At 33.8% G+C, this 14082-nt stretch overlaps 1 protein-coding gene across 2 annotated transcripts; it reads left to right on the top strand.

Moving 5' to 3' along the window:
- Positions 1 to 1264: 1264 nt before the first annotated feature.
- Positions 1265 to 12182, top strand: LOC130806391 (la-related protein 6B-like). Of its 2 annotated transcripts, none has more exons than XM_057671449.1 (10): positions 1265 to 2042; positions 5336 to 5417; positions 6191 to 6285; positions 6448 to 6519; positions 8291 to 8370; positions 8687 to 8786; positions 10051 to 10098; positions 10213 to 10281; positions 10869 to 11018; positions 11552 to 12182. In XM_057671449.1, exons 1-10 carry the CDS (start codon positions 1446 to 1448, stop codon positions 11813 to 11815), a joined length of 1557 nt encoding a protein of 518 aa, XP_057527432.1. In that variant the 5' UTR covers positions 1265 to 1445; the 3' UTR covers positions 11816 to 12182. The 2 variants fall into 2 exon arrangements, with proteins under 2 accessions (XP_057527432.1, XP_057527441.1); XM_057671458.1 differs by lacking the exon at positions 11552 to 12182 and adding an exon at positions 11419 to 11550.
- Positions 12183 to 14082: the final 1900 nt, after the last annotated feature.

Raw genomic sequence — 14082 nt, forward strand, 5'->3', positions numbered from 1 at the left:
TCTCATAATTTGTCTTTGATGAATTATGACTAATTAAGTTAAGTCTTTTAGATTTTAATAGCTTATCATTTAGTATTTGAATTTTATATAAAAAAATATTCTAAAACAAATAAGAGAAAAAAAACACATGTTTAAGGAAATAAATAAAACTGGATATCCGTTTTTCGACCCGGTTTAAACCGAGTTAGAACTGGGTCACATTTTTAGATATCCGAAAAATCGGGTATCTGGATTTCCGAACTCGAATCGACTCGATACACGATTTTGAACACCTGTAATATGAATACTCATTGAATTAGAACATTTGATGTGTGATTTGATTAGTCAATAAGGAAGAATGTTTCAAAGTATTATCTGATCTGGTGATTCCTTCAGCCAACACCAATTTAGAACGTATACCGAATTGATCCCCCGTATGCTAGTATTCTAAAGATACTGATTCACTCTTTTCACTTTTTTAATTTTTTTAGAGACTAGATATGGGGTTATAGGTAAAAACTATATGTTAGCCGTTAACGGTTTATGTGAAAAAATGACCAAAGTCAATAAAAAAGCTTCAACTAATAGCCTTTTAACTTTAATTTAAAACTTATTTTTCTATATTTTTAGGGCAGAAACTAATTTTTCAAGTAACCCAAAAACTATTTAATCTAAGCTTATCTTTTTGATTATTTGACCACGACAAAAAAAAACCAAAATTCAACTAAATAAGAAACCATTTGCTAAATAGTTATTTATTCGTTTCTTAAAAAAGTTTTATTTATTATTTTAGGGTATTTTATTTGTTGTTCTCAAATTAAATATTTTTATTTATATCACAAATTTTAGATAAAATTAATTTTATTCATTTTCATTTTAATATTTTTAATGATACTTATGGTTCACACATATCTTTCATTAACTTTATTTTAATATTTTTATAATCTTCACATGTTTTCCTCTAACTTTATAAAAATATTTTTTTTATTAGTTATGGTTCTTATATTTTTTTACACTAATTTTTTTTAATATTTATTTAATATTTATAGTTTTTACTTGTTATTCTTAAATTTAAAATTTAACAAAATAATATATAACACTTAAAATTTTTTTTATTTTTCTAAATTTTCATAAAACTATTATAAAATTTAAAAATCTTCGATGATAGTGGACAAAGAAGGGACCCATAAGTCACAATCAAGCATAGCAAAACCAATCAAATCTATTCGATCTATAAACCATGTGGGTCCCACCTCCACTCACTCTCAACAGTTAACCCCCTCCTTATTCTCATCCTTCGCCGCCCTCTCTCTTCTCCATTATAAATACCTCCTCCATTATCGGTGTCGAATTTTTCTCCACCGTTATTCTCTCTCCTAAATTGCCATTTTCGTTCTCTCTTCTTTCATCTTTACTCTTATTCAGGGAGTCAATATTCTTCCTTTAAACCCTAAAATCTCTCATTAATGGCTGATCAATCTTCAGAAAAAACCCTAGATTCTACTGTTTCTTCATCCGATCAACCTCAATCCACTGATTCTCCTGTGATTGAAGCCGATTCTTCTGGTTCGTTGTCGCGGAACTCGTCTTTCAGCAAGCTCAATGCTCAAGCGCCTGAGTTCGTTCCGAAGAAGACGAATCTTCCATCACCGACTTCAATAACTGCCGGTGATCCTAGGGTTTTGATTGTACCTCCCCCGCCTACTCCGCCGCCCGCAATGGTTCATGTGTATCCTCCCCCGCCTCCTCCGCAGGTCAACTCGCCGTTTCCGGTTATGCCTTTGCCTCACATGAATCACCATCATCATCACCATCCGCATCATCATCATCATCAGCAGAATTATCATGATCATCATAATAATCATCGGAATGATTCTCATCGGAATCATCATCATAAGCATCATCATCAATCACAGTTTCATGGTGGAAGTAATGGGGAGCAGCAGGAGGGAGTGGGTCAAGGGTCTAATCAGCAAGATAAGGATCAAGGGCAGGGTAATAATGGAGGGTCCAGGAATATTAATGGCTTGTCTGAAGAATCTACTCAGAAACTTATTAATCAGGCACGCCTTTGCAACTCTCTTGTTCAGTCAGTTATTCCACATTTTATTAGTTGTTTTGTTGGAAAATTATTGTCATTTACTGTTGCTGTTGCGTATGATATAGAGACATGAAAGTGAGTGCTTCTAAGTTTATAATACAATTGAAGTGCAATAGGATGCTTATCAATGACCTGATTAGATTCATGCAGTGAGACTGTGAGTGCTGAAGAGGTTTTTGTTGGTATATGGTGTAGAAGTATTATAAACTCTTTATTGAGTGTTTCATACGATTCAGTGTTTGTTTGTTGCATTGTTTGAAAATTAGCTTACGAAACTTAGTTCGTTCAGTCACTAAGTTTGCACGGATTGAATTTGAGGTACAGGGCAGGAAATGTAAATCCCATAACTTCAATAGAAGGTGTACATTACACTATTAAATGGAGTGTACGGGTATGAAGTTAAGTACCTTACATTGTACTTCAGTCATATTAATCTTATGTGCCATAATATATTTCATGTTACAATTTCAGCTTTGATTCATTAGTGATTATATGCTATTACTTGGGAATTTACAATTTGTTGCAAGTTGAGAGTATACTAAATTTGTGTTAAACTTGTTTATAGATCTCTTGAGTTTGTTATTATTGGTATGGAAAGTTGGTAAGCAAGCAATGAGGTTGTGATTGTCTGAAATGGGACTTATTAATTGTGATGGAACTGGATATGAGATTATAGAATAGGGATGTCGCCCAGTTTGAGATGTTTTTTTCACAGTACCTCGAAATACTTTCAAAAAATCATTAAATGTTATCTTTAATCCTCTCTGAGTACACATTTGACTTGCTTTAAAACCTCAAAACATATAAGACAGTTATAGAGCTTACAAGGCACAAGGAATTAATATTGTATTATAATGCTTAATATTAGCACTTATACATTCAAAACATCATTAAATATTATCTTTAATCCTCTCTCCATTCCTCTTCGTTGTTCCTACTTTAACGATCAATTCCAAAAGCCGTTCCCGTGGTCATTAAGAAACCTATGAAGACATCTAAAAAGTGACCTCATGTGAGAAACACAAAATTGAAAATTGAAATATGCCCATAAATTGAAATCTAACAATCAATGTAAACCCCAAAAAATGAGAAAAACAAAAAACTTGAATGTTCTTTATCTTCAAGGTTTGCAAAGTAAGTAAACCATTCTTTTTTGCTGCCCCTTATTCTTCATCGGAAACATTAGAAGTTTCATTTCCATCACTTGAAGTTTTAGACTTATCCTTAGTTGAAGAAGAAGGATTTGATTTTTTAGGATTTTCCATATGAAGATTATTGATTAAGAATTTTAGGGCTTCTCTTGATGGATGAGTGAAACACACCAATCAACAAGAGCAAACAACATAATGAAGAATGAAGAATGAAGAATGAAGAACCAAAGGAAGAACATAATGAAGAAGGGGATGAAGAAGGTAGAACATATTGGGAGGTTATTTAATTAAAAAATAGATGAAGAGGTGGATGGATCTTGGGTATTGATTGTGGAAGAATATGAATGAATGTTCTAAAAGCGGGGCATATGGTTAATGAATAAAGACAGGAGGAAGTTAATTAATCAAAACGAAGGAGAAGGCTAGGTAGATTTAGGAATTTAATTTAGGAAGTGTAATCTTAAAGGGGAGAGAGTAATTATGTTTAATTGTAAAGATTAGATTAATTGATGTACTTGGGTTATAAAGTAACTAAGGATAAGTAGGGTAATATATAAAATTCATAATAGGGGTGTTTAGCATGTGGGAATGGGACTTTGTGAGACTTTATATGAGACTTTTAAGATGAGACTTCGAAGATAAAAAATCTCATTCCTTGTTTGTTATGTTAGATGAGACTTTATATGTGGAAAGAGTTTGTTTGAGAAAGCTAGAAGAAAGACAAAAAAAGAAAGTCTCAACCTCCCCCGAAGACATTTATCATGGGGACTTTCTTATTTTTAGTCCCATTCTCTTCAAACAAACAAAGACTTAGACTTTGTTTTGGAATAAAGTCCTATTCCCTCCCTCAAATCCCTCATGCCAAACACCCCTAAGATTAAAATGGTAAAAAAAAAATTGCCCCAAATTTGAAATAGAAAGGTGTTAATGAGATGAATAGATTATTATTGAAACCCTTTCCCTCAACTTTTAAACCATTTACCTTCAATCATTTCCGTTGCATAACCAGAGTCACCACTTGTTTCCAACTATTATGTACTTATGCCTTGGAATAGAAGAAAAAGTTGACTCTTATGATTGGAAGATAGTTATGTTGGGAATTTGGTTGTTGATATATAGTAAGAAACCAAGACACTTTATTATTCCTATTTTTTTATTAATGTTAAGAGTTTTTTGACATGTAGGTTTTAGTAATTTTTTGGAGATTATTTTGTTTTTAGAGTAAGTCAGTTAGTTCTTAGAGGTACATGGTTGATTTTGTGGAGAAGCTGTTACATAATCATGGACATGGATTACCAGCGCTATCAAGCTTCCCATTTCTAAGTTTGCTTAGACTAGATAGAAAGAAACCTTTTTCCATTTGTCGTAGGTAAAGAAAGGGCAGCCTAAGTTGAGTGTATTTTTCATGAATTGGACATCAATGTTAGTGATACTAAGTATGAATTTTCAGCATACATATTTGTACAATCAAAGCTAATCCTTTTACTAGATTGACCTACTCATCTTCCTTCCTTTACTTGCCTCTATCTTTTTGAGGTAGGGAATGATAAGGATCTCAGGGAATCTTTTACATGGGTAGGATTTAAGAAAAATTTTACACTTTTAAATTTTGCTGAATGCTGCTCATTGATTTCAGCTTCATTACTTTTGACCACTTGTCATAAACTAGATAATGACATGTTAATGCTTAATTTCTTGTTCTTTTTTGACAAATTCTCTTCTATCATTGAGTAGAAATGAGGGGATGTTATCATATGTAATGGCTTGTTCATGAACTATACAAATGAAAACAACACAAAAACAAAATTTTCTTGAAGGTGAGGGGTGCTAGAGGGATATGGAATGTGACATTTAAGATTCATATGTATTTTTGATATTCCATCGCATCAATCTGAATGATATGCTCAATCTTTTGTCAATGTTACCAATCACAGTTTGCATTTATGCCAACTTGCAAGAACTTGAGTTCACTCGTTATAAGTAATCTTATCTCTCTTTTAGGTTGTGTTTAGTTTCTCGAACTAATCTTGTCATTTCATAATGCATCATCGATCACTTCTCTTTTTTCTGGTCTTTGACAATGTAACAAATGTATTCATTTTAGGTGGAGTATTACTTCAGTGATGTTAACTTGGCTACTACTGATCATTTAATTAAGTTTATCAACAAGGATCCCGAAGGATTTGGTATGATTTTGCTACCTTCTAAATGTTGTTTTTGTTTATAAATTACTTAAATTTGTGAGAATTTCAAACTTTCTTTTTTTTCTTTAATTCATGAAATCATGATCAAGTTTCAATTGGAAACAAACCCTTTTTATTACTAAGGGTAAGGTTGCGCAAATTTATAACCCATGGCATACGGGACGTTTGGTTATTGAAATCAAATTATGGTGATGAGATTGTGTTTTAGTTTTATCTTTCATAAATTATAACATTCCTATTGTAGGGAAGCTTGCACCCTCAAACGTGTGTTTTTTTTTTATAATTTTTTATCACCTTCTAAGACCACATTTTAACGTTGTAATGGATGAGAATAAATTTTGTAAAGAAAAAGAATGATTAGGATAAGTATGATTATAAACCTTATTACATTTTTCATCATTGTCTTTACCATTTAATACCAACTATCAAACGACCTTTAGTGATATGGAAGTATGGAGTGTTGTATTCATAATTTTTTAGATATATTTTGGCTGATTTAGCCTCAATTTCAAAAATTGATATAGGGTGTTTGGGTTTTGACCATGGAAGTTTTCTTTTTTGTCATTTTGTCATTAGAAAGGGTGTTTGGGTTAAGAATCGTGAAAAAATTCCTCTTTATGTTATTTTGTCAACTTCAAAAAGTTATTTCGTAAAAATGTCAATCTTTTATTGTTCATTTGTTGTAGAACTTTTCTAAAGCTTTGCTTCACTGAAGTAACTCCTTGTTGTGACATGATCATGGTTGAAATGTGTAGTGCCGATTTCGGTGGTTGCATCTTTTAAGAAGATCAAGGCCCTTATAAGTAGTAATTCTCAGCTTGCAGCTGTATTAAGAAACTCAACAAAGCTTGTAAGTCATATCTCTTTTTTATACTTTACCTTCATTTTGAATCATGGTCTTACTTTTTTCTAGGTTCATTTGATGTTTCCTGTTATATGTTGCTTTTCTAATCCATCATCCCATTTCATATATTATCATGTACTTATTTTTCTTGGTTGCCTTCATTCTTAGGTAGTTAGTGAAGATGGGAAGAAGGTGAAGCGTGTGCATTCTCTTAGTGGGTCTGACATGGAAGAGCTACAAGTATGGAACTAATTTTTTTTCCTATGAACTTCTGACTTCTAAATGAAAATAATGGATTTGCGCAGATATTTGCCAAGTCATATCTGCTTTTCTTTAGCGTCTCTGTACTTAATTTTCCCCTGCATGCACAAGCATGATTTTTAGGCGTATTTTAGTTTCACATCCTGCATAGTACAAAATCTGGGATGTGGTTGCAGTTGTGGGAATGGTTGCCAAATCATTTGGTGTTGTTAACGTGGATGATTTCGTGGTTATTGTGACATATATTGCTGTCGCGGTGACCTAAAAGCCTTTACAACGTGGTTGCGATGGCAAATGTGGCGATGTGATCGATTTGCATTATATTTAGATGTGGTTTTTGAGCTGGACTGGCCAGATTGATGTGCTAAGGTCTTAAATGTTGCTTTCTTTAATTTAATTGATGGGGACAAGAATTTAAGCTTTTTTTTATATTGAGGTTGTTGAGAGATTGTTTTCAAAATGAAGGATCGTCCCAAAACGTTTAGTTCGTGTTTCTTTTACGATTTTGCTCCGGTGCCAGCTTTGCTTTCTTTTTCTTGATCTAGGTATTGGATATAGAGAGGGTGAAATTGATCTGGGAATATCCAAACGTAAATGACACTTTAAGTTTGGCTTTTGTGATTTCCACCTCATTGTTTTATTTTACAATCTGAATAGGTCTTTTAACTGGTGTAAAACCTTTGGTGACTTGACAATTGTTAGTTTGTCTTTTCTTTCAATCTTTTGGATTCCATTGCAAATATTAATAATGTTATTACTCCCTCCTTCAATCTCAATTTGCTACAATTTTTTGAAAAAATTGCCCAAAATAATGACATTTCACTAATTTCCGCACAAAAATCCCAGCTTTCAATTATCCGTGAGTAGTCTGAACTCTCAACTTAAATGTTGTTTCCTAAATGGTGACCATATTTTGTAGGTTAATTACTAAAAAAATAAAAATAAAATAAAAATGCAAACATATTAAAAATTTAAGGGTGAAATAGAAAATTTAAAACTAAGATGACCTGCTTTATCTTTTATTTTCAGATTTTATCTGTCAATTATTTAATTATATTATTCTTTTTTTTTTTTTTTTTGCAAATTGACTTTGTAAAACTGATCATAGGTTATGTGGATGCACTCTTAGTAAACTAAGTTGAGATTATTCATAGCTAATCATAGATATTGATTCATAATAAATAAAAAAGTTGGTATTGTTATAGGAAAATCAATAAATGGTTTGATCATTCTGAGCAAATTTTAAATTTTAATCGGATTCCCCAATGATTTTGGTGCAATTCCTTTTATGGAAAAACCCCCGCCACTTTCTTTATTTATCGGCAACATATTTCTTCTCTCTTTTAATACCATCAGCACAGCTCCAATTTTTTGTCTTATTATCCCAACAATCCAAACAATCCTAACCATTTCTTAAAAAAGTGAACATGCCACAATGTAGTAGACATATTTCTATATTAGGAAAATGCATACATTACATAGTAAGTCTTTTGTTTTTTTACGAGGTGAATATGATGAAACGGAACACACAAAAATGCTTTGGTAAGCTTCCTCATATTGAGAATCAATTAGCAAACAGTATAAAGAATTATGATGCCTCATTGTTGTTTTGAAGTGTGCCATATTTTTTCTGGACAGATTGACTTGGGAATCACGTTCAAATTCCTTTTTCGTCCATTTGGAACTAACTTACATTACTTTGTATAGAGACAGCTATATTTGACCTCTGATTTTTTGCATTCATGTCTAGGCTCGTATAATCGTGGCTGAAAACTTACCTGAGGATCATTGTCACCAAAATCTCATGAAGGTTTTCTCAACTGTGGGGAGGTATTATATGTTCAATCAATGCGCATCTGTTCAGTTTAATCTTTGTTGCAGGAAAATATCCAATCATTAAAATTAATGTGACTGAAGAGTGAAGATATAGTTGTGTGTTGGAAATTTTTGTTTTAACTGTAAATTCTGGTTCTGAAAATCAATATAAAATTGAGAAATTAATAATGATAGGTAACTTTGTTTTAAATAATAACTTGCATATATTGGGTTAATGTTAAGTATACTTGGGCTGTAAAACTACGTGTAAGGTGGGGATGTTTATATCTACTATTTTTGGATTAGTAAAAATTCTTTCTTCTTTGTCCAGTGTGAAGAGTATTCGTACCTGTCAGCCTCAACCTTCCAATAATGGTGCTTCTTCAGCATCTAGGCAATCAAAAGCTGATAATGGAATCTATTCTAATAAGGTAATTGGGGATAATGGGGTTGTGCAAATTGCACTATTGGTGTTTACTCTTTATTTTTGACTTCCCAGTGTAGAACCCTCCTCTTGTGATAACCCTAAAACAGAAAATTTGAAGTCCTGACAGTTTCTTTTTAGGAAACAAAATACTATAAGGTAGTGTTTGGCAACGTAGAATTCATTTGAAAATAGGGAATTGAATTTTGGTTTTCAAATTTATGAGTTGTAAATGATACTTATATACTTAGAATTTTCACATTTTGATTTGTGGCACATTTTACAGTGTCATTGCAATTATTTGAAATCGACCCAATTTCACATTTCCAAATTTAGGATTTGTTAAACATAGTATTTGGGCCAATTCAGCATTCGGAAATGAATTTCAAGTTGCCTAACATGCCAAGATTTAGTGATTTACTTTGTAGTGATTAAATTTATGAGATTTTGACGGAAGACAGTACTTTTTTGAATGTAAAGCATACGTCCTTAACCACGCTATGGGGGTGTATGGTATCCAGTTTTTGATGGTCACTAACGGAAATGCGTAACTCAATCCGTTGCGCATTATTTGTTTTGACTCCAAAGTAATCGTTTACGTTACTTTTAGGAAATAAAATCCTCTAATTTGTTACCGTTCGTAATAGTCTTGTAACAGATTCTCTTACCTCTAAACTTCTTGTTTTCCAAAATGATGTCGGCAATTCGGATAGAATGGATTTGTCAATAGTGCTGTGCTGTAATAGTGCAGGATTTTGGCATTCGAATAGAATGGAAGCAACAAAATAATGTTGTATAGTAGTCTGCTGCTCATATGTGCTATCTACCCATCATTTTTTTCATTCCCTTTGCTCTCTTCATACAAAACAAATAATAACAATAACACTTACCATTATCCTTACCTCTATCTATACATCCCCTTTCCATTACATTTTAACTTGTCATAACCAAACACCCCCAATGTGGTACATGGGACATAGATCATGATGTTGTCTTTAGTTTGATCAGAGGTTGAAAGCATCCTCACCTAAATAGGATTAGGCTGTGCTAATTATTTTTTCCTTTTTGCTAGAATAAGGTGTAATGAGTGCATAATTATAAATTCCCTTAAAGCATTGTCTTGATATGGAATCTGGCATCATTTATAATAGGGTACATTGAATATAGTTCTGGATATTCAAATGTAATAGAGTCTGTAGGCATGTTTTCGGGAACCAAGTGAACATTGGAAAGCGGCTATTCTGATTAACAGTTTGAATCCTGTTGTGTAGCTGCACGCTTTTGTGGAATATGAATCGATTGAGCTTGCAGAGAAAGCGGTATATAACTTTTTCACCGTCTGTGTTCTCTCTTGCAGAAAGCTTTGGTTTTTTATACTAGTACACTTTGAAGGAAATTAATGGAAATTTTGAACTTGGCATTACTTTTTACAGATTTCTGAGCTGAATCAAGAGGGTGACTGGAGGAATGGCTTAAGAGTTCGTCCTCTACTGAAACATGGGGTATATATTTATCTACACGTTTTTCCCCTTTTTATATTGGACTCTTTGTTAACTGGAAGAACATTCGGTTTCAAACGGGGAACGGGAGCAAGGAATGCAACTTAGATTAACTCGGGAACGATTGGGTACGAAATATATTGTGTATAAAAATATATATGATTACAATATTAAAATAAAATGATTTTTTTTCTTTTAAAATTGTTTTTTAGAAGGTTTTGTGCATCGAGACGTCACCTTGAGTGATTTGGGTCGCGTTTTGTGGTGATTGGGGACGGACGTTCCTAGATCGCAAATCGTGGCTACGTTCCACATTCCATGTAACTATGATCGACTGTTCTTGGTTTCAACTTTCAACAGAGCTCTGTCTAGCTTTTTGATGATTTCGGTTTTTATTTGTTTTATTGGATACGATACTGATGAATGTTTATAAAGTTATATTGTTGAAGGGTGCAACTTGTGTTTTGCAACCTTACTGTGATTTCAGATCATGGATGTTTTGATTGGACTCCATAAATTTCCAATGATTAAGGTTCTTTGTTATTGACCTTGCTTTTCTTATATATATATCATACATATATTTTGGTCAGTCTAAGACTGTACAAACACGAGGGAAGAAATCTGGAAATGAAGGTGAAGTGACATGTGATGAAGAGGATACATCCACTTCTGAGCTTAAGCAGAATGAGAAACATTCAGAAGATCCTTCAGGACAGCCTGATATTGTCTCTCATGACCATGTAAGTCCTCTCGTCTTACTCTGAGTTTGTTGCTACGTGCTATTGTATGAAGCCGATGCTGATCACTAACCTCACTACCGACAAAGCGATGTAATTATCTCCCCTTTGGCTCCTTGATAGTGTCCATTTCTTTTGTTTGCTTGCAGTTATCATCAATTGATCTATGGAAATTACATTTAATTGACACATGATAATTGTGTTGTCAGATTTAAATTATAGGAGTGTTTGTTTATTCACGGAATTTACTTCCATATTGTTGACCATCAATTTAAAATGTCAAAAAGTTTTTGTATGGGTTAGGCTGTGTGCAATTGACCTCCCCTACCCTGCTTAGAGGCTAGAGTAGAAGCTTTGGTGAAAGCATTACGGAATTGTTTAAAATGTCAAAATGTTATTGCAGGGGGTAAGGATGCAAGAAGTATCAAGTATATAGGTTTTGTTGACCAACTATTGTCAAATTACTGGAGCTAATAGCTTATATTTTCTATTTCCTTTTGGAGCTGATCATTTAAGGTTTTCTGTCGTTGGCACAGACGGAGGAGCAAAGTGTGGAAAAAGAGGGCGGCCAGAAAAAGAGCCGTAATCGGGGCCGTGGAAAGGGTCGTGGAAGGGGCCACCATAATCATCAACAAAATAACAGGATGCATCACGTGGGATCGCCCCCTGTCATTAATGTGATCAACGGCGAGCATCCTATAGTAGCAAAGCAGCAGCCTCCTGGCCCTCGTATGCCTGATGGAACGAGAGGGTTTTCCATGGGCAGAGGGAGGCCAGTTGCTGTAAATACAGCAGCTTAAATAAAAGCAACCTGCCCCACATTTGGTTGCCAAGTTCTCTGCATTGTGTTTTCTTCTTTTGTCAGTGTGTGGCTGTGTGCTGAGTGCTGATTGCTGATTACTTGAAGCTTGTGAGGGAGAGTTTTGCCACGTTCCTTTTGGGTTCATTGCAAGATTCTACAGCAAGCTGTTAAGTTTGGCTTTTAATCCTTTGTTGTGCTTTGAGTGTCATATGATTCTCAGCAAAGATGTTATCGAAAAATGTGTTGTGCCTATTTGTTCTTATAAATCCCCTTTTCCCTCTTAAAAAAAGTAAGAAAAATGTAGAAAGTAGAACCCAAAACTCTGAATTTATATACCTGTAGAAATGTGAATGAAAAACTTACAATGAAGAGTGAGTCGTGATGTACTTGTTCTCTCTCTCTCTCGTTCGTACTTACTAGAGATAACTTGGCACTTACCCTGCTGTGTTTGGGAAGCTTGCTTCCTGCTCACATTTAGACATCACAAATTGTTGTGAGAAATGGTTTTTTAGAGAGACATTTTAGATATATGGGCTAAGTAGACAATTAATACAAATTTAAGAGAAAATAAAAATGCAGATTTTTTGTTTTAAGGTCGTTTCTTTGAGAGACGGACTATTACAAGAGTAGTTGATTAGATATTATAATTTCCCTTCACCCTAGTGATAGGAGATCGACCTACAAAGAAGAATTAATTTCTTAAAGGAATTCTTGGGCTTTATCCCTCTAAAAAAAAATTTGTCTCCATGTCGATAAATAATCAGAGCTTTACATTTTAAAAAATTTGCTTTTAGTACAACAATTTATCGGAAAATTTAAACTAAATAAGCAAAATAATTAAAAAAAATTAATTCTTAAACTAGATATGGGATAAACTTATTTCCCAAAATAAATACGAATATTCTTGAGCTGAGGTTTGAGGTTGTTTGTTGTTGGTAACAGTGAACAAAGAACACTGGTTAAAAAAAGTTAAGCCTTTAATACTCTGACTTTTTTTTGACCAAAGTCTTTGTTCGCTGTTAGTAACAACGAACAAAAACAGGCCTAAATGCGTTGTTGTCTTCATCTTCCCTATTTCCCCCAAAATAGCAAATCCTAATTTTCAGAGCAACAAAAATTCTCCACTAAATTCCTCTAAAAAAAAAATAAATTTTCAACATCTGTCCCTTTTCCAAATTAACATCGCTAGTCTTCTGAAACATAATTGGTTTGATCTTAAGTAATGTTTTAGTTGACTTGTGCTTGATTTTCAAACTTTAGGAATTTTTTTAATAGTTTTCTTATTTTTATTCAAATGCAGGTTTTACATTTGCAAATCAATACTCCTTAAAGTCATCCTTAGCTAATTAAGGTACTTAAATGTTGATTTTATTAGTTCGAGGGAGCGGGTTGTATTGTACTTGGCTAGCGCAGCCATTCTCGTACTTCCCTGAGGATGCTGTTGAGGTCACTGTTGAGAGATACACAAAGACTTATATCTTATAAGTTATATCTGATTGGTGCTGACTTGTTTACCGACAAGACTAAAAGCCAAGTACAGTTTTTATACTTGACGTTACTCGATACGCCCTGGGAGATTACGGGATACAATTGTGGATCTACGGCTCTTGGTTACCTCTACAGGAGGCTATGTGGTGCCTTCAAAAAGAACGTAAAGGAGATTGCAGGACCACTAATTATTCTCCAAGTAATACTAATTTTTAATTTTTTATTTCTTAATATGTTTGTATGGTTAAATGTAATTAATTATGTTTATATTTCATAGCTTTAGGCTTACGAGCAAATCCTCATATTGGGAAACAAATGAGGATTGTTTTCCGTGGTTCTGCTGTTCCACCTCTCATTCCACCGCTCGAACTCCCGCATGGATCGAGATGGTCCTTTGACCGACAAACAAAGACTCACACTGGATCTGATGTGGGATTCCATTGCGATCAATTTGTTTTGCTTTGACCTGACCAGGTAATTGATTGACTCTTTAACTTCATTACTATCATGTTACGTAATTTATTAATTGCTTCATAACTTGTAGTTTCGTTGGGACCCGTACCCCGCTGAGGCATATGCTGCATTGCCTAAGCACTCGGGCATACATTCGGGTGAGCGGAGAGCCTCTGTATCATTGATATGCTTCCACATAGTCGAAGTGCATCTTCTTGAGCGCGTAATGCGCCAATATGGGATGGTACAGGACATCCCGCCGCCTTGCATCACAAAGGTCAAGCTTCATCTCACCTCACATAAGGGTTAAGGAGCCAGGAACTA

Source organism: Amaranthus tricolor, chromosome 1 (assembly GCF_026212465.1).
Source record: "Amaranthus tricolor cultivar Red isolate AtriRed21 chromosome 1, ASM2621246v1, whole genome shotgun sequence".
NCBI lineage: Eukaryota > Viridiplantae > Streptophyta > Magnoliopsida > Caryophyllales > Amaranthaceae > Amaranthus > Amaranthus tricolor.

Bases quoted from the DNA above. Each gene is read 5' to 3' on its own strand.
- LOC130806391 (XM_057671449.1), top strand. From the start codon at position 1,446: ATGGCTGATCAATCTTCAGAAAAAACCCTAGATTCTACTGTTTCTTCA. The intron at 6,520-8,290 runs GTATGGAACTAA...ATTCATGTCTAG, and splicing joins CTGACATGGAAGAGCTACAA to GCTCGTATAATCGTGGCTGA. The intron at 8,371-8,686 runs GTATTATATGTT...TTCTTTGTCCAG, and splicing joins GTTTTCTCAACTGTGGGGAG to TGTGAAGAGTATTCGTACCT.